Source organism: Triticum urartu, chromosome 2, assembly GCF_003073215.2.
Source record: "Triticum urartu cultivar G1812 chromosome 2, Tu2.1, whole genome shotgun sequence".
NCBI lineage: Eukaryota > Viridiplantae > Streptophyta > Magnoliopsida > Poales > Poaceae > Triticum > Triticum urartu.
Genome location: NC_053023.1, coordinates 711724297 through 711744042, shown reverse-complemented (window position 1 = coordinate 711744042; position 19746 = coordinate 711724297). Strand labels below are relative to the sequence as shown.

The 19746-nt window shown below is 44.0% G+C and overlaps 1 protein-coding gene and 1 pseudogene across 1 annotated transcript; both read left to right on the top strand.

The window, feature by feature from the left end:
* The first annotated feature begins 1392 nt into the window (after positions 1-1392).
* LOC125540016 lies at positions 1393-13983 on the top strand (annotated as a pseudogene).
* Positions 13984-15195: 1212 nt separating this feature from the next.
* Positions 15196-18594, top strand: LOC125534276 (putative wall-associated receptor kinase-like 16). The gene is made up of 3 exons (XM_048697539.1): positions 15196-16198; positions 16766-16870; positions 17243-18594. Exons 1-3 carry the CDS (start codon positions 15205-15207, stop codon positions 18442-18444), a joined length of 2301 nt encoding a protein of 766 aa, XP_048553496.1. The 5' UTR covers positions 15196-15204; the 3' UTR covers positions 18445-18594.
* Positions 18595-19746: the final 1152 nt, after the last annotated feature.

The following is a 19746-nucleotide window of genomic DNA, read 5'->3' as shown; positions in this document are numbered from 1 at the left end:
GAAATTAATAAAATATAGTATCAGTAATTATATTTTTTATATTTTATTCAAAGACTCAAAATAATACTACTACTTTAATAAAATTAAAAAAATTGAATAAAGTAATTAAAAGACTAACTATATTTTAAAATGTCAGGATTTCGAATCCAAATATTCTTACTTTCATAAAAGTAACTATAATATTTTTTGACTACTATAATATAATAATATCAACCACCATTTATAAAAAATAAAAAGACTTAAAATATACTATAAAACTTTCACCATTTCCAATTAAATATAAAAATATTCACCACCATTTATAAAAAATAAAAAGACTCAAAATATACTATAAAACTTTCACCATTTTCAATTACAATATTTCATAAAAATAAACTACAGTACAATATAAAAATGTTCACAACGTACAACCAGAGTAGCCTGGAGGTGATTTTTGACATTTCCGTAAGTCAAGTTGGACATGTTACAACCTACTGCGTCCTCCCACTGGGTGTCGGTCTGCGAGAATGAACCGGAGCCTGAACCGGATTAGTATTTTCCTTTATCACTTCGCCAGGCATGTGGTACCTGTTCACCCATGACCTGCTGTTATTGCTGTTAAGCTCTCTTCTGTACTGTTTCTGTTGTTTTTCTCCTGCTTAATACTATATGGGCAGCACAACTGCCAATTCCTCAAAAAAAAAAAAAAGAACACCATAGCATGTCTAGTCGATCAACAACGAATATCCTTCCTCTACTTTTATTGTTTTTCACTACAACAAGAAGAAGTTTCTATGAAGTGAGGATATTGAGCTAGCACAAATCTTTGGTATACAAATGGATGACACAGATAATAATATTATTTGGAAACAACATTTGAAATCTGTGAAAACAATGTCAGTAAGAAGGTATAAATAATAATATTGTTGTGGATACACATAATCCAAGAAAATCTAATGAGATGCCATTTTCACTATCGAAATTATAAACTGCTGCCTCTCGTGGAAATCCCTTGCCGCCGTTGCACTCACGCAAGCAAGCTACGCCTAGCTAGCTGGTGACAATTTGAGATTTCTTGCTTAAGGTCCGCAGTGCATATCTACTTACTTTTGACATCCGGAGCGGCCACACTCAAGTAAGTACGACATATCTAGGCTGAGAATGTAAACATTTCGTCTGGTGGTGAATCTTGCATCGATCCAGACTTTCCGATAGCCCAGGAAGACCCGTTATTTCTAAAGGCAAATCAGAGATGCATCATTTCCACACGAAAAGGGGTAAATAATCAGCATGCGACATTCCTGCCCCTTCCTTTCGTGTACACTTTCCGTTCTGCCAAGTGCCAAAGAGTGCGGTCGCTTACACCACCTGAGTACCAGACTGCTCACCTGAGCAAGATCTGCAGCAGCAAAGATGATGCTGGCTCCATCTACTCCTTCCACAAGAGCAAAGATCGGCGCCGTGATTGCACCACTGACGCTTCATCTCATAGCAGCCACAACACTAGCCGCGCCGCCGGTAGCCTTGCCTGGCTGCCCCGAGGCCTGCGGCAACGTGACCGTCCCATACCCATTCGGCATCGGGCACGGTTGCTTCCGCGAGGGCTTCAACCTCACCTGCGACGACACGACCCAGCCGCCGAGGCTGTTCGCCGGCGACGACGCTGCATGGGTGCAAGTGGTCGCCGTCTCTCTCGACGGCACCCTGCGGATCAACACCAGGATGATCAACTTCTCGCTAAGCGAGAACCCCGAGAAGTTCAACCGCACGTGGTCCGCCGGCCGCCTGACGGTGTCCGCGAAGCGCAACCGGTTCGTGGCCTTGGGATGCAACCTCGTGGCCAGCCTCGTCGACGACGCGGGCCGCTTCGTCAGCGTCTGCGCCGCGTACTGCTCGGAGGCGCACGGCCCTGGGCGGGTGAGCGACGCCTCGTGCTCCGCGTCGGCTGCTGCCAGACGCCCGTCCCGCGGCCGGGTCTCTCGTCCTACGGCATCCAGATCAATGATCTGGCCCAGATCAGAGTGAGACCCAACGATTCCTCCAGGTACGGAGCGGTGTTCCTTGCCGATCGGGACTGGTTCGCCGAGAAGGGGCTCGTGCTGCAGCTGGATTACTCGGCGGAGCCGCAGAGGATTGCTGCTTCGACGGTGGTTCCGACCGTGTTAGGATGGTCGCTGGATATGAACCGTGACAAGGACATGTTCCGGCTGCCGGATGGCTTGTCGACTGATCCCGGGAGATGCATAAGCGCCAACAGCATCGTGGTCTACAACGACGACGATTACCAGCGGCCGCGGTGCAACTGCTCGAAAGGATACGAGGGCAATCCCTACATCGCCGATGGATGCCAAGGTAACTTACAAAAGCTAGCATGCAACATATTTTTATACTAAGAGAGTACTCTATTCCATATTCCATAGTAGTATATATTCTTTTTAACAAAGTACAGACGCAAGCGCTCATACATAGACGCATACACTCACCCTATGAACACACAAACGCACACCGTATCCCTATGAGCACCTCTGAGAGACTAAGCCGGCATATCATTTTGAGATTTACGAAATCACCATAGGCGCCTCGTCATCGACGGGAATGTCTCCTCCCATTGAAAGCGTATCGCCAGAAATCCTAAAATAAATTCAGGAATAATGCGAGCATCAGGACTTGACCCTTGGTGGGCTGGGGATACCACTGTCCCTCTAACCATACAACCACAAGAAAACAATTTTTTTTCTCTTTTCGAAATGAAAAATACATGAGTAAATAAAGGACCCGAATACACAGTGGTCGACAGATTTTTAGGGATGAAAGTTTGATTTCCCATGCCTAAAATTCCGACATCAGATTTTTAGCATTTCCTTAAATAAGTACCATTGTATTGTTGAAAAACGTAGTACAAAAGAAAAACCATCCTACGAATCAAAACCAGAAACACTATAAGGATGCAAATGGTGATTAGATTAGATTACAAACTAGAGTTACAGCAAAAGAAGAGTTGGCGAAGATTGTTGGTGCAAATTCCCGTAGTTAGAATTTTTAACCTCCCAACCATGACAATTTTTTCTCTTAAATGAAGATCGAAAGCTCGATCTCTGTGTAGGTCTCCAGGTATATGTAGTCACTGACCCGGCAGCAATTCAACGTCTAGAACCTAGCGGCGTTGGAGAACTATGGGTGGAGCAGCCTTATGGCGTAATGGAATAACTTCCCGTGGAGAGAGAGAGAGGCAATCTTGTGCCTGGAATTGTGTGCGAAAGAGGGGCTGCCCCCTCCACTATTTATAGGGGTAGGGAGAGGGAGGAGACTTGGAGGAGAGTCACCCTCCCCCTAGGGGCATTGCACCATGGAGTGGGCCCCACCTCACCCTAACCACACCCCCTTGGCTTGGGAGGCAAACCTAGGGGTGGCGTCCACCTCATGGGTCCCTAAGGCCCATTCGGCCAGCCACCGTAGACGCATTGTCTATAAGGCTGGCTCATGGTGTCTTAGCCCCTTCTAGAACACTCCGAAAAAATTCTGAAGTCCTCGTATGCTTCTTGGTGTTAAGTCATTCTCCTCCGTAACTTTTGGCATCGGTTTTATTTGGTTTTCTCTAAAACACTTTTGGTCTCTCCGGAACACTTTTGAGTCTTTCTCGAAAAAGAAATTTAATATCTCCGAAACTATTTCAACGAGTTTCTCCGATGGTCCTAATTCGTCTAGTACTAAACAGAACGATGACCCTTATGCGTGTGACCCCACATGTCCGGTAAAGTATAGACATGACCAGAACTCCTATTCAATGATCAACCGCATAAACGTGGACAACTATATTGACCCCTATAGCCACAAGAATGAATATTGACTGAACCTGTAGTTACCATGTGCAATTACTTTTGCTTTGCGATACTTTACAGAACCCGAGGTGAGATTTATCAACATCCCATGACCTACAACTTGATCACTATGTCAGTTTCCTTGTTATCGGTTTTGTCCCGTATTCTGGAATCCCCGTGAGTAAGTCAAGTTGTGTCAGGCCAGACGATGATGGATACCTTCACACCAAGAGGGCTCTAAAAATATCTCTCCACTATTAGCGGAGCAAATTTCAGTCTCAAGCTATCTAGTCCCTTGTCATACTTTTTCGATGAATCTGTAAGTTGCCGTTATGATTACTCTATTACGGTTGACGTTTGACAAACCCCAAAGCGCGTCATCCGGTATGATGAAACTCGATACTTCATGGCGTAAGGAATTGTGGATACATTAACACCTTTGTGTTATATACCATAAACTTGTGACAAAAGGATATATTAGTATAACAATCAATCTGGGAGAGTTCAACACAGTGTCCTTCTAACACTACATCATCAAAGTTGTCAGCATTCTTATTATACCAACTTATGCCCATGATCAGTAAAATGGAACCATCATGCAACACTTGAGCAAATCTTAGAGACGAGACTAGTATTCTATTTTACCTTTTATTATTCCACACATACATACGAGTTCTCCTCTGAGCCTCTTGTATATGCCGTCTCGAGAACCATTAAACCATTTTTGGCATTGGTGTAAATGGACCCATCATGCCCAAATCAGACGATAGTGTTCCAATCTTCACTAGTGGTTCATATCACCTCCATTAGCCGTTTCGGCTCCGGGGAGGTGAGGGGAGCCACATATCAATGTGTGCCATAGAGTTAAGTCCTCTTTTGTGAGATTTGTGTCCTGTATGACAGTGTCCCAGGGATAGAAGCATTGTCATAAGGAAGACAGTTACATGGACTAGCTCATCATCCCCATCATGGTGTCCCCATCATGATCCACTCCATGGAACTAGTGGTTGTTAGTGTTTGCCTTTCATGCATTCGGTCTTGTTTATTGTCGGTCTAGCTACAAAGTATTAGTCTAACGACATCCCTTGCAAGAAGTGTGTTTCCGATCATGGTGTATCCAATGATTTCCGTTTCTCGCATTTTCGGGTGGGCTACTCTCCTGCAGTTTTGGCAACAACGACATGAAAAGATTTGGTTTTACTTGGGAACTCTCTTGTTGGTAGTTGTTTTGGCTATTTCAATATGAACTTTTTCTTTCTGAAATCAATAAAGCTAAGTCGTTATTCTAAGAAAATGGAACAAAACGGTCACACAGCGTTCAACCTACTCGTTTGAACTATATTTTTTGGTCGTGCCCAGCATGCAAAGTATACCTATTGTGAGCGAGATAAAGAGCGCTCACTTGCAGCTGTAGTCGGTCCCATGTGGCCCGGTCGAGCTCCTAATTTTGTGTGATATCAAGATGCGATTGTAGACTGTAGTGTGGTCTTTCTGTCGATCCGGTTTTGTATTCGGTTTCAATGTTTTTGTTCAATTTCTTTGTTTTCTTTTCTTTATTTTTCTATTCTTTGGTGTTCCCTTTTCGAATACATTGTGCACCAGGTACAGGCTGGCCCAAGCTCTGGACGGGCCAAAGTAATATTTTTATGTTACATTTACATTAAAATAACAATTTTTTCTCAAAAAAAATTTAAAATAACAATTAGCTATATTGTAATGTGTTCTAATTTCTTTTCATTTTTATAAAAAAAAATTGTACCAAAACTAGAATTTTTTAACAGTGTTCTGTACAAAAACATTTGTACAACTGGTTCCATAGTCTGTGAAACATGTAGTACGTTGGTAATGCTCATAGAAGTGACCGCTGATGAACCCATGTAATTACCCGACAAATTGCAGCCTCTGCACCTCTCACACCATGTCTTCCAAGCGCCCCATCCACATTTATTTTCATAAATCCTTGCCGTGGTCTAATCGATGGCTGCCAAACTGTAACACGAGCAAGTTGTGCCATTGTTCACCGTGGACATGCAGTGGCTTTGATCTCTACCATGTGGTGCTTCACAAAAAGACGAGTGGACATTGGGGCCTAAAATTCCTGCTCATAGATAGCTTTTCTTATGGGGGTACGAAACTGCCCATAAGGTCACCATTATCTCTTCAAAATCATCTCACTGCAACAAATCATGCATAGTAGCTAGCCAAAATTTTGCATTCGTGATTGTAGTCATAATCATATGTTCAAGCAATTCCTCCTTTGCAAGAGCCCACACCGACCTGGCCAAAGTGCATCCAACTAGTACATGCTTCTACGAATCACACATACCACATAGTCGGCAAAGTAAGGCATCAAACATCTTTCTATGATTAAAATTTTCAAGGTAGGGATTGAATGCTTTGCGAGACGCCACAATAAAACCTTAAGCTTCGCTGGTACCGCAATGCCCCGCATATTAGTCCATTGCTTCGCCACTGACACCGTGTCCGAAGTACCACTGTTACCAGCCAGCCCTCTCTTATAATTTTTGTGTTTACCAACATGCGGTATGCAGGACGAATCGAGAAACATCCATTTGTTTCATGAGCCCAAGACCAGAAACCTGAAATATTCCTTGTGCACACTGTAAGGCCCAGGATCGAGGCGGCATCAATAGGTAAGAACGAGTAAGAACGAAGAACCCGACGGTAGTCCCGGCATCGATGCTAGCAATAATCCTTCAATCGACTAGGATTGGATCATAACAACTAGTAACTGAATCCTAGCGCCTGGCCCAAGCGCCAGCATTGTACATGCCCTAAAAGGAAATCGGTGGGAGGAGGACCGAGGGGGTACTGCCGATTGATGGCGGGGGTAGTATTGAAGGAAGGAACGACCTACATACTGCCCTTTTAAGTGTAGAGATGCCGAGCACAAAAGAATAGGTTAGTGATAGAAACATAAAACAAAAAATAAACCAAAAAAGAAACATAAAAAATTTAAAAACGCATGCAGGCGTCAAATGGGCTCGCCAACTTTGATTATAGTTGATTTTTTGGCAAGATTTGATTTGATTGGGTATGAGTACTGAAAGACAAGGAAAGTTTGGGTTTAGTTGAGATTTTCTTAAGATTTGATATGAATGAGTTATGCATGATGTTGTTTTTATTAAGTGCCAATTTGATTGAGATTTTTTAATATTTGATTTGCATAAGTTAGGGGTTGTTTGGTTTGTGACTAACTTTGCCGCCACATCTAACGTTAGGCAAGTTTGATCAACTTAGGTGTTTGTTTGGTTCAAGCCACACCTTAGACAAGCCACACTAGGACCCCACATGGCATACACACACAAAGTGTGATAAAATTCTCTCTTGGCAACTTGTGGCTCTCATTTTGATAAACTAAACTTAGGCAAGTTTGATAAAAATATATGGCAAAGTGTGGCAATGCAAAGCCTAGAACCAAACACCCCCTTAAAGCATTACGTTGTTTTGGGAAAGTGTCGATTGATTTGAATGGGTTAATGCATGATGTTGTTTTTGTTAATTGCTGATTTGATTCAAATTTAATTTTAAATAAGTTAATGCATTACGTTGTTTTGGGAAAGTGCCGATCTAACCGAGTTAATGCAAACGTCAAAAGGCCAGCACAAATTAGTTGTGCTTAAACGAAAGGTCGCCTATAAGACGATCGTAGGCAAAATATAGGATTGGTTGTCAAAAGTAGAGATTAAAGTAGAGATTTAGGAGTAGAGATAACCGGGCCTTTAAGGCGCGGAATAGGAACTGGGATAAAGAGCAGCGCCTGGCAGAGAAAATGGAGCGGCGGTTACCATAAGGTCCATAACATCCATGTGCTAGTGCGGTTGACCGGTTGGGCTGGTCGTCGGCTGGGGGGTCTGCTCGGCAGCACGGCGGCTGGCGGCCGGCGCGGCCAGGGCTTGTGGGTACGCAGGAGACCGGCAGTCTGGCGGCCATGCACTCTCGCAGTCGCAGGGTCGTCCACCACTTGTAATTTCTTCCCGAGGTGGTTGGTGGCTTGGTGCTCGCTGCTGATTGAGTCGGTGGGGATCGGAATCTATGGTGAGCAACTCGTTAAAGAGTCAATAATTTTCCGTGAATAGATAGAAGATTGCATTGACGGGTTCCTTTGATTCGATTCTGAATTCCCGACCTTGCAGCCGACGTGTTGGATGAAATGCTCAACTGAGTTCCGGCCAAGCGGGGGTGTCGATCGCGCCTAGACGGGGCCGAGCTGCGTCGAGGTACTTTCTTCTTTCTTTCGCTGTCGGCCGGCTGGTCACCAAAATTGCCATTGCCTGGTAGCCTGGGAACCTTCAGCGAGCTCTTGAACCAACCTGCCTAGCGAACACACTCCATCCACCCAATTCGGATGGCATGCTGTGACCAACAGCAGCCAAGTTGGACACGAGTTTGAATTTCCTTTCCACATATAAAACACAAGACTGTCAAATCACTGATTATTATGCCACACTCGTTTCCCTTTCCTTTCTTACGACGGCATAGACTTTCCAGCTTGTACCAAAGAGACGTCCCTGTTTGAGCTCAAGTTTATATCCAAATAGGACGATTGAGATGTCACTTGAGCTACTAGACAGGCAGGATTAGTCTATGCGTTTACTAATTCAGCTACTAGATATAGATAGGGAGCGCAGCATGCTTACATTGACTAGTCTATACGCGTACGTACTACTGTATCTGGTCGGCGTTGAAGTCAACTTAGAAGACCAAAGTTTTTCTACACCAATTGTGGAGGAGATATAGACTACTAGTACGACTGTGAGCTGTCTAGCACGTTCCCAAGCCAAGCTTGCCCAACAGCATGTCACAAGCAAAGCTCATCGTCGCAACGGTGACGGCACTTCAGCTCCTCATGGCGACAGCCGTCGCCGCCGTCCAGGTAGCCTTACCTGGGTGCCCGCAGGCCTGCGGCAACGTCACCGTCCCATACCCTTTCGGCTTCCGGCGAGGCTGCTTTCGCAAGGGCTTCAACCTCACCTGCGACGAGACGCGCCGTCCGCCGAGGCTGCTCCTGGGCGACGGCGTGGAGGTGGACGCCATCTCCCTGGCGGACGGCACGGTGCATGTGCAGACCAAGGTCGTGGCATTCCGACCACTTTACACAAACGGTGCCGTCGGCGCGAGGAGATCTATCGACCACAACTACTCGTGGTACGGCGGCCTGCCGGAAGTGTACAAGAGCGGCGGCGCGCAGCTCGCGGTGTCCACCGAGCACAACGTCTTTGTGGCCATCGGGTGCAACTTCATCGGCTACCTCGTCGCAGTCAGCGACGGGGGTCGCGAGTATGTCAGCACATGCTCCACGCTGTGCAACGGGAAAACCCGGGACGCCTTGTGCACGGGCGTCGGCTGCTGCTGGACGACCATCGCGCAGCGTTACCCCGGGTACCAGGTGAAGTTCAAGGATTTGGACGATACGGCGGCAGCGTACGCGGGCCAAAGCCGTGCGTCGGTGGCCGCGTTCATAGTCGATCGCGAGTGGTTCGTAGGCACCATGCAGAACACTGTCAGCTTCAATGATTTTGTCAATGATGATTTCGGTAACGGTCCGTCCAGCATGCCCACCGTGCTGCAATGGTGGCTAGACGTAGATAGCGACCGTGACTTGGTCGTCAAGGATCCACGTTCTGCATCTCGTTGGAGATGCATAAGCTTGAACAGTTTCGCTGCCTACATCGGCGACGCAGTGAACAAAGTAAGGTGCAACTGCTCGGATGGATACGAAGGCAACTCTTACATCGTTGACGGATGTCAAGGTACCACCGCTCTCCCAACTTTCCCTCTGTTCATCATCCATTAGAATTTTGTTAAATTTTCTTTTTAGTTTTTTTTTCTTTTTTTCTCTCTTGCATGTTATATCACTTGAGTGAGGCTTCGTTAAATCTCAGTTGATTGAGAACTAGCCACATCCATCTTCTTATTACATCGATAAGGATACGACCCTTTAGATCGCTTCACAAGAAAGCAGCCACCGCCACCCAAACCTTTATCCACCGCCTTCGCCCTCCTTAATTTCCCCTTCTCGCTGCTAGAGATCAATGGCCGGGCCAAGTTCCAAAACTAGTGAGTGAAGGTGGCGGACGGAGGTTTTACTCTGGTTGGCTTCGGTGGCGATATACGATCTTGAGACAGTGTGCGGCTTGAGGCCGAGACTATGTCCATGCATCATCGACATTTTTGGTAGGGCCGGTGCTCTGGTGGCAATGAGTTTGCTGGCCGATGTGCTGTGCGAGATGCCCCGTTTTTTTGCCTTTTGTTTTTCTCTTCAGTTTTTTCTTCTTTAAAATAATTTAGGACATAAAAAAGTTCCATTTTTTTTAAATGCGAACTTTGAAATAAAAGTTTGCATATTGGAAAAATGTTCATGAAATTAAAAAAGCAGGAAAAAAATATCCAAAGATGACGTGGGATACGGGCAATGAGTGGTCTTCTGCCAAGCCTGGACACCAGGCAAGGCTTACCGCCACCCTTGATTATATCTGACCCCATGCTCCCCCATGCTTGCATTAGCTTTACGATTTGTGTGTCCTCGATACCTATATGATGCATAGCCTGTTTTTGACACTCCACTATATTGCCTTGGTTTTACCCGATCCTAGCAAGACCTGCTTGTTTGTGTAGAAGCCTTGTTCGACCTGCCTTACAGTAGTATGCATGCTTAATATTTATGTTTTACCATGTTAACCTCCTATTGTAACCTTGGGTTATTACACTGTTAATCTGGTTCAGATACACCATGTTGTTGATGATGCTATGTGCAAAATGAGATAGTAAGTTAGGAAGATAGCCGTGGGAAGCCATGTTTGAGTGCATGGTGTTCTGTTCCACTCGAGCCGAACTAGGACCCGAGATCATGGGCATTTGAATTCAAGACTAAATGCACTAACCACATGTGGGAGAGGTTTACCCCCATCACCCCTCAACCGGTACTCAAACTGTTGATCTTTTCCCACTGGTTACAAGCTGACACCATTTTCCTTTTTTGGTACGTTTTAATTTGCTGGGTGGGCACCCTGGTCGTGGACTTATCCATCCCAGCCATAATGGCATATGGTTTGAGTCTGATTTAAATCTTCGACCGGACTCTTGATACGGGTTTGTTGGGTGATTTTCCTTGACTAGTGATGTAAAAGGGGAGTGCCATGTCATTTAGAATCTTTCGGTTCATGCCTATAATGGTCCAACAACTGGTTTTGACGAGCGTGCATCTGGAGCCTATAATGGGCATATGGGTGCACCATCGTAGGGATAAATATATTCAATTAGTCGTGTCCACGGCTATGGACAACTTGAGTCGATCGACTTGATCTAGAACAACTTTAACCTTAATCTCTAAAATTTCCCACCCTTAATTTTGTTAGCAATATAGCTTGCGCAACTTGAACTAAATATATATTAAAACTTGCCAAATAAAAGACTTGGGGATTCTTCTTCATGGGTGGTGCAAAGGGGAATGCAAGGCTCTGTTATGTTTGCGATAGGATAGATGCTCCGCGTGGGCGCACCCAGTGGGGTTGCGTTGCACAACGTGTGTTGGTGGTTTGTACACGCTCCCTTTACTTATCTCTAATAGACGCAAGTTGTAGCGTGTCTCTATAGGTGCTAGAGCTTGCTGCGGCTAAACCCTTACCCCCTTTTGATACATGATGCACACATAGTGCAGGTCTCCGGTATGTCTTGCGGAGTATGTCATGTACTCAACTTTCTATAACGAACACTTATAGGTATATGGTGATGGACGACATTAGATGGTTAACCCATAGACAGCGGTCTGGGCAGGGAATGAACGCCTCTGCTGTGTTTATTGTTGATCAGGACTGGTTCAACAGAAATGAAAACGATATGATGCTCAACTCAACTTATCCATGCGAGCAAGCCATGGTTGAGAGTGTTCTGGTAGTGTTGGAGGACATGTTGTCGTTGTCTGTCCAGCCCAATTCTTCGGAACTTAGAAGTTTAAGCTTGAACAACGATAGCTACTATGTTTTTGAAGATTTATGAAAAAAGGCGGTGCAACTGTTCTAAAGGATACGAGGGTAACCCTTACATTGCTAATGGGTGCCCAGGTATGTTAGTAACAGTTTTTGGTATGTTCTTACCTAGTCTTGGTAGTTATAATGTTATGAGATCACATGCATGTGTTATCTTAGTTTTTACCATTCGATGTAAAACCCCCTTGGTTCCAACATTGTGTTTTTCCTCTTCAGATATCGATGAGTGCTTACGGCCAGATGTTTATCCCTGCCATGGAACATGCATCAATATGCCAGGGACATACAGATGCTCAGCAAAGAAAAGAATCATCAGCTTAGCAGGTACATAAAACACCTTTGATAGAAGTCTTCCATTGTTGATAATTGCAAAGACAAACTTTCATGTTTTGTTCCTCGACTATTGTGAGCTTAGTTTTGTCCCTGAACAAAAATACAATAAATTTATATTAGAAACTTATTTTTGTTAAATACTACTATTACTAGGACCTAACCGCTTAATATTTAGTTTACAGTTAGTTATCTCTAATGCTTACTCAAATCATGCCTAGGGTTGTAGATCACTCAAACATGGACGACTAAAAGGAAGGGTATAAAGTACTTCCATTATGAATGGCCCAGTAGTCATATTTCCCAAGAAAACATTTTCATTTTACAATTCAGTAGTTTGAAAAATTGAGCTCGGTAGCTTGATTTCTTGAAGTGAACACAACATATATTGTTCAATCAATCTTATGTCCGCTTTCTGCAGGTCTAATTACCATAATAGCAATCGTTGCTGGTTTTGGACTACTATTTTCACTCCTAGGTGTTGCCCAAGTCACAAAAAAACTCAAGAAACGAAGAGCCAAGAAGATCAGACAAAAATTCTTTAAGAAAAACCATGGACTGCTTCTACAACAGTTAATCTCTTCGAACAAAGATATAGCCGAAAAGATGAAGATTTTCAGCTTAGAAGAGCTAGAACAAGCAACCAACAAATTTGATCATAATCGGATCCTTGGTGGCGGTGGGCATGGCACGGTGTATAAAGCCATCTTATCTGATCAACGTGTCGTGGCCATCAAGAAGGCCAAAATTGTTGTGCAGAGGGAAATCGACCAGTTCATAAATGAGGTTGCCATACTTTCACAGATAAACCACAGGAATGTGGTGAAACTTTTTGGTTGTTGTCTCGAGACAGAAGTTCCTCTACTAGTTTACGAATTCATATCGAATGGAACTCTCTCTTGTCATCTCCATGGCAAAAGTGAGAACCATTTGTCATGGAAAACTCGATTGAGGATTGCTTTGGAAACTGCAAGGGCTATTGCATATCTACACTCTGCAGCTTCCATATCAGTATACCATAGAGATATCAAATGTGCCAATATTCTACTTACTGATACTTTAATAGCAAAAGTATCAGATTTTGGTGCTTCGAGGTCAATTGCAATAGACGAGACAGGAATACTTACAGTTGTCCAAGGAACCTATGGTTACCTTGATCCTGAATACTACTACACGAGTCGATTGACGGAGAAGAGTGATGTTTACAGTTTTGGTGTCATCCTAGCAGAGCTATTGACAAGTGTCACACCAGTTTTTTCTTCTCATTCATCAGAAGGAACAAGCCTAGCATCACACTTTGTATCACTAATGAGCGGCAATCGCTTGTCAGATATTCTAGATACACAAATTATTCATGAAGGAGGAGTTGAAGATGCTGAGGTGGTTGCAAGACTTGCACAAGCATGCTTAAGCTTAAAAGGGGAAGAAAGACCTACAATGAGGCAAGTGGAGACAACACTTGAAGATGTGCATAACTCAAAGGTCAAGCTCAGTTCTCAGATAACAAGAGTGAATCAGAGTGCTATGAAAGATCAGCCATGGATGGGGAACAAAGGCGGTGAAGGAACTAGGTTATACAGCTTGGAAAAGGAGATTATCCAATCATCCGAAATTCCTAGATGAGTTTACTTGCATGGTAAAATGAGTCAGGTAGTATTGTTAGTTTGGGTGCCATGGTACATGCCACATGTAAATTTCTTAATCAACAGCCGAATGTAAATTATGAACGGTTGATTGTAACCATATGTGTATTTCCTATGCTAGAGTCATGCAGGACCAAATATGCAAAAGTAAATAAAATGAACCAAGTTACAGTTTTCTATTAAACATGCAGTTTGCACACTTAATTCTGAAAGTTTGTGAGTACGTTGATGGGTCCATGAATGTACATATTGTAACAACCCCCCCCCCCCCCCCCCCCCCCCCCCCCCCAATACACACACATTCAAGAGCCGAATTTGCATCACATAGGTTTTGAGAGCACTGGGCTAACTTGTGAAATTTTACATTGCAAGTACTTTCAGTGACAAGAAGGCAATGCAAATTTAGTGTTGAAATAAGTTGCTACACCACTCTAAGTTGTTACTTGCTCCTCATCGAGCATCGGTCCATTAACCTTTTTGAGTTTGTTGTTTTTGTTGTGCCGAGGAAGCTCAGGTTGATTGACTAGTCCAAGCCTCAAGACCGGGAGCAAAATTTATTTTGCAATATAACTAATTGACAGCTCGTGAACTAGAAATATTAGCTTAGCTAAAATTCTACGAGGTCGACACCAAAAGGATACATGCATGGTCGACACTAGAAGTGTTTGCGGCTAGAATTTCATGAGGTTGATGTCAGCATGATGCGAGGCAACACCACCATTCCACATGTATTCATCCACTCACGTCCATTGCCAAGACTCCACTACGCCACGCCTTGAGACCCGCCGTCGGTCATAAAAGTTGCCATTCCATGAGGCCTGGTCGAGCTGCATCGAGGAACTCTCTTCTTTCCCTCTCGCCCGGCCCGGCGGTCATCAAAATTGACATTGCCTGTACACTTGGAACCTTCAGCGAGGCCTTCCACCGAACCCGGATGGCACGGTGTGGCCACTGACCTGACCAACAGTAGCCAAAGCTGGGCACGAGTTTGAGTTTCCACATAAAACAGAAGAGATTATGCCATACGCATTTCCCCTTCCTTTCTAAGGCATAGACTTTTCCTTACCAAAGAGACACGTTTGAGCTGAGGTTGAACAAAATACTGTAGGACGAGGACGGTTCTAACTCGGCTAGCACTAGAGACAGGCAAAACATGCCCATATTGAGTACCAGTCTATATGACTATCCGTGCACTACTGTACCTGGTCGGCGTTGAAGTCAACTGAGAAGACCAAAGTCTTTCTACTTAAGACAGTACCAAAGGCAACTAGTCAGAGTGACTAGTCTAGCTAGTGCCCTACTAGCTCGGAGTGGACGTTGAAGTCAAGCAAGAGAAGACCCAACATTTAGTTCTTCTACATAAGAGGAGTTCGATTAGCAGCACTAGTATCACCAAGCGTACGTCTAGCTATAATTCACAACAGCATGCTCAAGTTGCAGGAGGAGAAGATGATCCTTCTCCTTCCCTCCATTCCTTCCCCACAAGCAAAGCTCCTCGTGCCAATACTAGTTGTACTGATGGCAGTTCAGCTCCTCGTGGCAACCGTAGCCGCCTTGCCGGGCTGCCCGATGGCCTGCGGCAACGTCATCGTCCCCTACCCTTTCGGCTTCCGACCAGGTTGCTTCCAGAGGAACTTCAACCTCACCTGCGACGAGACACACCACCCTCCGAAGCTGTTTCTCGGCGACGGCGTGGAAGTGGACGCCATATCCCTCTCGGAAGGCACCGTGCGTGTCCAGAGAAGGATTCTGAGGTCTTACGAAAACATGACGCGGCCGCAATCTCTCGGCTTTGGCGCCGCATGGCCCGACGCCGCCTGGCCCGGTCAGAATACCGGAGTGCGGCTGGCGGTGTCAACTGAGCACAACGTCTTCGTGGTCATCGGGTGCAGCCTCGTCGCCTACCTCATCGCCCAACAAACAGTTACGAGCAATGGAGACGGGGCTAATGTCGGCGCATGCGCTGCGCTGTGTAACTTCGGGATTCCGGATCCAGGTCACACCTCGTGCTCGGGCATCGGCTGCTGCCGGACGACCATCTCGCAGAGTCTGGCTGCGTACGGTGTGCAGTTCAATCGGTTGGACGGCACTCCGTTCGGGGCTGCTCATCCGTTCGGGGCTGCGTTCATGGTCGATCGCGGGTGGTTCACCGGGATCAACATCGCAGCCGTACAAAATGCCACATATCAGGATTTGGGTAGCTATGCCAACGTGACCAGCGTACCCACGGTGCTGGAATGGTGGCTGGATGTGGAAGCCGATCGTGACCTGCTCGTGAGGGATCTCGGTTCTGAGTCTGGTTGGAGATGCATAAGCTTGAACAGCGTCGCTCTCAACGTTAGCAACCATTACGGTGCAGTAAGTTGCAACTGCTCGAATGGATACGGAGGCAACCCTCACATCGTTAATGGATGCCAAGGTACCACCCCTACCACTATAAGTACTACTCCCTCTGTCCCAAATCTAAGACAACTAATTTGAGAACGGAGGTAATACTTCCGACACCGGCCCCTTTATTTTTGAGAGAGCTTCTTCTATTAGGAGTAGTTACTTTTTTATACTGTAGCATATGTGAATGTGATATTGGGCTTTTAGAGCATCTCTAGCCGATCCCCTAAAAAAATAGAGGAGTAAACGGCCGAGTAAAGTTTAGTGGAGTATTTTTACTACATTATATTAAGTTTTGGGTTTTCAGAGAAGAATTATGTCTGCTAAATAGGCACCTTTTTCCTTGCATCATCAGAAAAGATTTATTTCTGACAACGGCTCGCTACTGTCGGAATGAGCACAAAATGATAGTTCATGAAGAAATTCGTTCACCTGAACAAATTAAAGATGCCCGTGCTCAAATCAGGGCCAAGACTTCCCTTTGAAATTTCCTCTTGTAGAATATGCAATCCTGTCCGAAAATGACTTGTTCAATAGGCTTGAACTGCACTTTGAACATACTCCGCCTTTTATCTGAACTTGTTCTCCCTCTTTTCAGATATCGACGAGTGCCTACAGCCTGATGTATGCCAGAACGGAACCTGCACCAATATGCGAGGGACATACCAATGTTCAGCGAAAAAAAGTGCCAGCCGCCTCCCAGGTACAAATATAACTACACTTGGTACAAGTCCTTGCTTAATGATAATTAAGGTCCATAGAATTACGAATTTTTTGTTATGTAGTACAATAGTAGAACGACTACATAATGCTACTAAATACATTTTCCAGTTTAAAATCAGTTGTCTTAATACTATGAAAGCATCACCATTCACAAACAAAAGACAACACAAAAGGAAAACTAGTAAACCAGGTGATCACTGATGTGGAAACAATACTTCCAATATGATTGCTCTGATAAATATTCTAAGCGAACTTTTGTCATGGCTTGGCTGAGTTGTTTTCAATTTAAGTTCAAATTTGTGAAATGCAGACATCGTGTACTACTATCGATCCTTACTTTCATTATCCGTAGGTTTGATTACCATAATTGCAATTAGTGCGGGTTTTGGCATAGTGTTTTCTCTTCTGGGTATTTCCAAAATCACCAATAAATTTAAGCAAAGAAGAGCCAAGAATTTGAGACGACAGTTCTTCAAGAAAAATCATGGATTGCTTCTGCAACAGCTAATCTCTTCAAACCAAGATATAGCGGAAAGAATGAGGATTTTCAGTTTGGAAGAGTTGGACCAAGCAACCAACAAATTTGACCATAATCGCATCCTTGGTGGCGGTGGCCATGGCATAGTGTACAAAGGCATCTTATCTGATCAGCGTATTGTTGCCATTAAGAAGGCCAAAATTGTTGTTCAAAGGGAAATCGACCAGTTTATCAACGAGGTTGTCATACTTTCACAGACAAACCATAGGAATGTGGTGAAGCTCTTTGGGTGCTGCCTAGAGACAGAGGTTCCTCTACTTGTTTATGAGTTCATATCGAACAGAACTCTCTCATTTCATCTCCATGGCCAAAGTGAGAACCCATTATCATGGAAAGATAGGGTGAGGATTGCACTGGAAACTGCAAGGGCCATTGCATATCTACACTCTGCTGCTTCAATATCAGTATACCACAGAGATATCAAATGTGCAAATATACTACTTACTGATACTTTAACATCAAAAGTATCAGATTTTGGAGCTTCAAGGTCAATTGCAATAGACGAGACAGGAATACTTACAGCTGTTCAAGGAACCCATGGTTACCTTGATCCTGAATACTACTACACTAGTCGGCTCACAGAGAAAAGCGATGTTTACAGCTTTGGTGTCATCCTAGCAGAGTTACTGACAAGGGTGACACCAGTTTTTCATTCCCATTCGTCAGAAGTCACAAGCCTAGCATCGCATTTTGTGTCTCTTATAAGGGACAATCGATTATTAGATATTCTGGATACACAAATTGTTGAGGAGGGAGGGGCTGAAGTTGCTCAGGTGGTTGCAAGACTGGCAGAAGCATGCTTAAGTTTAAAAGGTGAAGAAAGGCCTACAATGAGACAGGTGGAGACAACACTTGAGGATGTCCAGAACTCAACAGTCAATCTTAGTTCTCAGATCACAAGAGTGAACCGGAATGCTATAAATGATCAGTCATACAAGGGAAGCAAAGGCGGAGAAGGAACCAGGTTGTACAGCTTGGAAAAAGAGTTCATCCAATCATCTGAAATTCCAAGATGATTTTACTTACATTGTGAAGTGTTATTGCTATTATTAGTTTGGGCGCCAATTTGGAACTCTGAATTATAACCATGTATGTACTTCATATACACTGGGTCATGTATAACTCTGTATGTGAAAGTAAATAAATTTATTCCGGGTACACTGTTTACAGTTAAAACATCTAGTTCTTGATACTGAGTTTCAAAACCATGCAAGAATATATGTTGACAGGTATCTATGAATGTACATTATGTAAATACTTCGCATCCCTACACTGAATTTGCGCCACAGAGATTTGAAGTTTGATGGATATTAGCTATAAACAAACTTTTGAAATGCTTTGTTGTAGGTACTTTCATTGATGAGAACTTGAGATGGCAATGCAAATTTAGCATTGCCTTGGAAAATCCAGAACTTATGGATTTTGATTATGCGAATGAATGAGGCATGGAAGCAATTAGATAAATAACTCAAAGTTCACTAGCTAATCTATGCCTACCTGCACATCTCTTAATTTGATCATCTATGTTTGTAAACATTATACTGGTATGTTGTTTACTTTACCTTTTGGAAGCAACAAGAAGAGAGAGTTCACACCACCCAACATCTCCCTTGTCAAGTCATTGCCAACCTCTGCCTCCATTGTTTCATACCGTGGCCTCTTTTAGATTTTTTTTTTACAAGTATAGCCAATAAAGATCTTAATAATCTGTTAGATTACATGCATAACCTGAACTCCTAGTGTCATTTTTATTTCAGTTATCTATCATATTTTCTTCCTGTTCACTCTTGTAGTGGGAATATTTTTTATATGACTAATATTATTCTTTTGATAATCTCTTTAACACGGTACAATAGCAGATGCTCATATACACACACACCACTCCTACGAACACCTTCGAGATACTGAGCTGACACAACATCTTGAGATCAGTCACCACAGGCGCCTCGTAGTCGACGGGAAAGTCCCCTCCCACTGAACCAGTGGCGATTCCACTAGGGGGGCTTCAATAGGCTTAAGCCTACCCTCCAAAAATCATATTTCAGCTAAACATGCAACTTGAGAATTATACTGAGGTGTTTAACATGTAAACTGCAATGAATTTGCTCAGTAGACTTAGAAACTTGGTGTTTTGAGCCTACCCTTCAATTTTGTGCAAGATTCGCCACTGCACTGAACGAACATCGCTGAAAAGTCTGAAATAAATCCAGAAAAATGTGGGCACGGCCGCACGGGTGCCGTTTCATCACATGTAAACCTAAACATCCGAGTTATGTTCAGGTCTCTTTATCTATTCATAATCTGTTAAACACTTCTCA

Bases quoted from the DNA above. Each gene is read 5' to 3' on its own strand.
- LOC125534276 (XM_048697539.1), top strand. From the start codon at position 15,205: ATGCTCAAGTTGCAGGAGGAGAAGATGATCCTTCTCCTTCCCTCCATT. The intron at 16,199-16,765 runs GTACCACCCCTA...CCCTCTTTTCAG, and splicing joins CATCGTTAATGGATGCCAAG to ATATCGACGAGTGCCTACAG. The intron at 16,871-17,242 runs GTACAAATATAA...CATTATCCGTAG, and splicing joins AAGTGCCAGCCGCCTCCCAG to GTTTGATTACCATAATTGCA.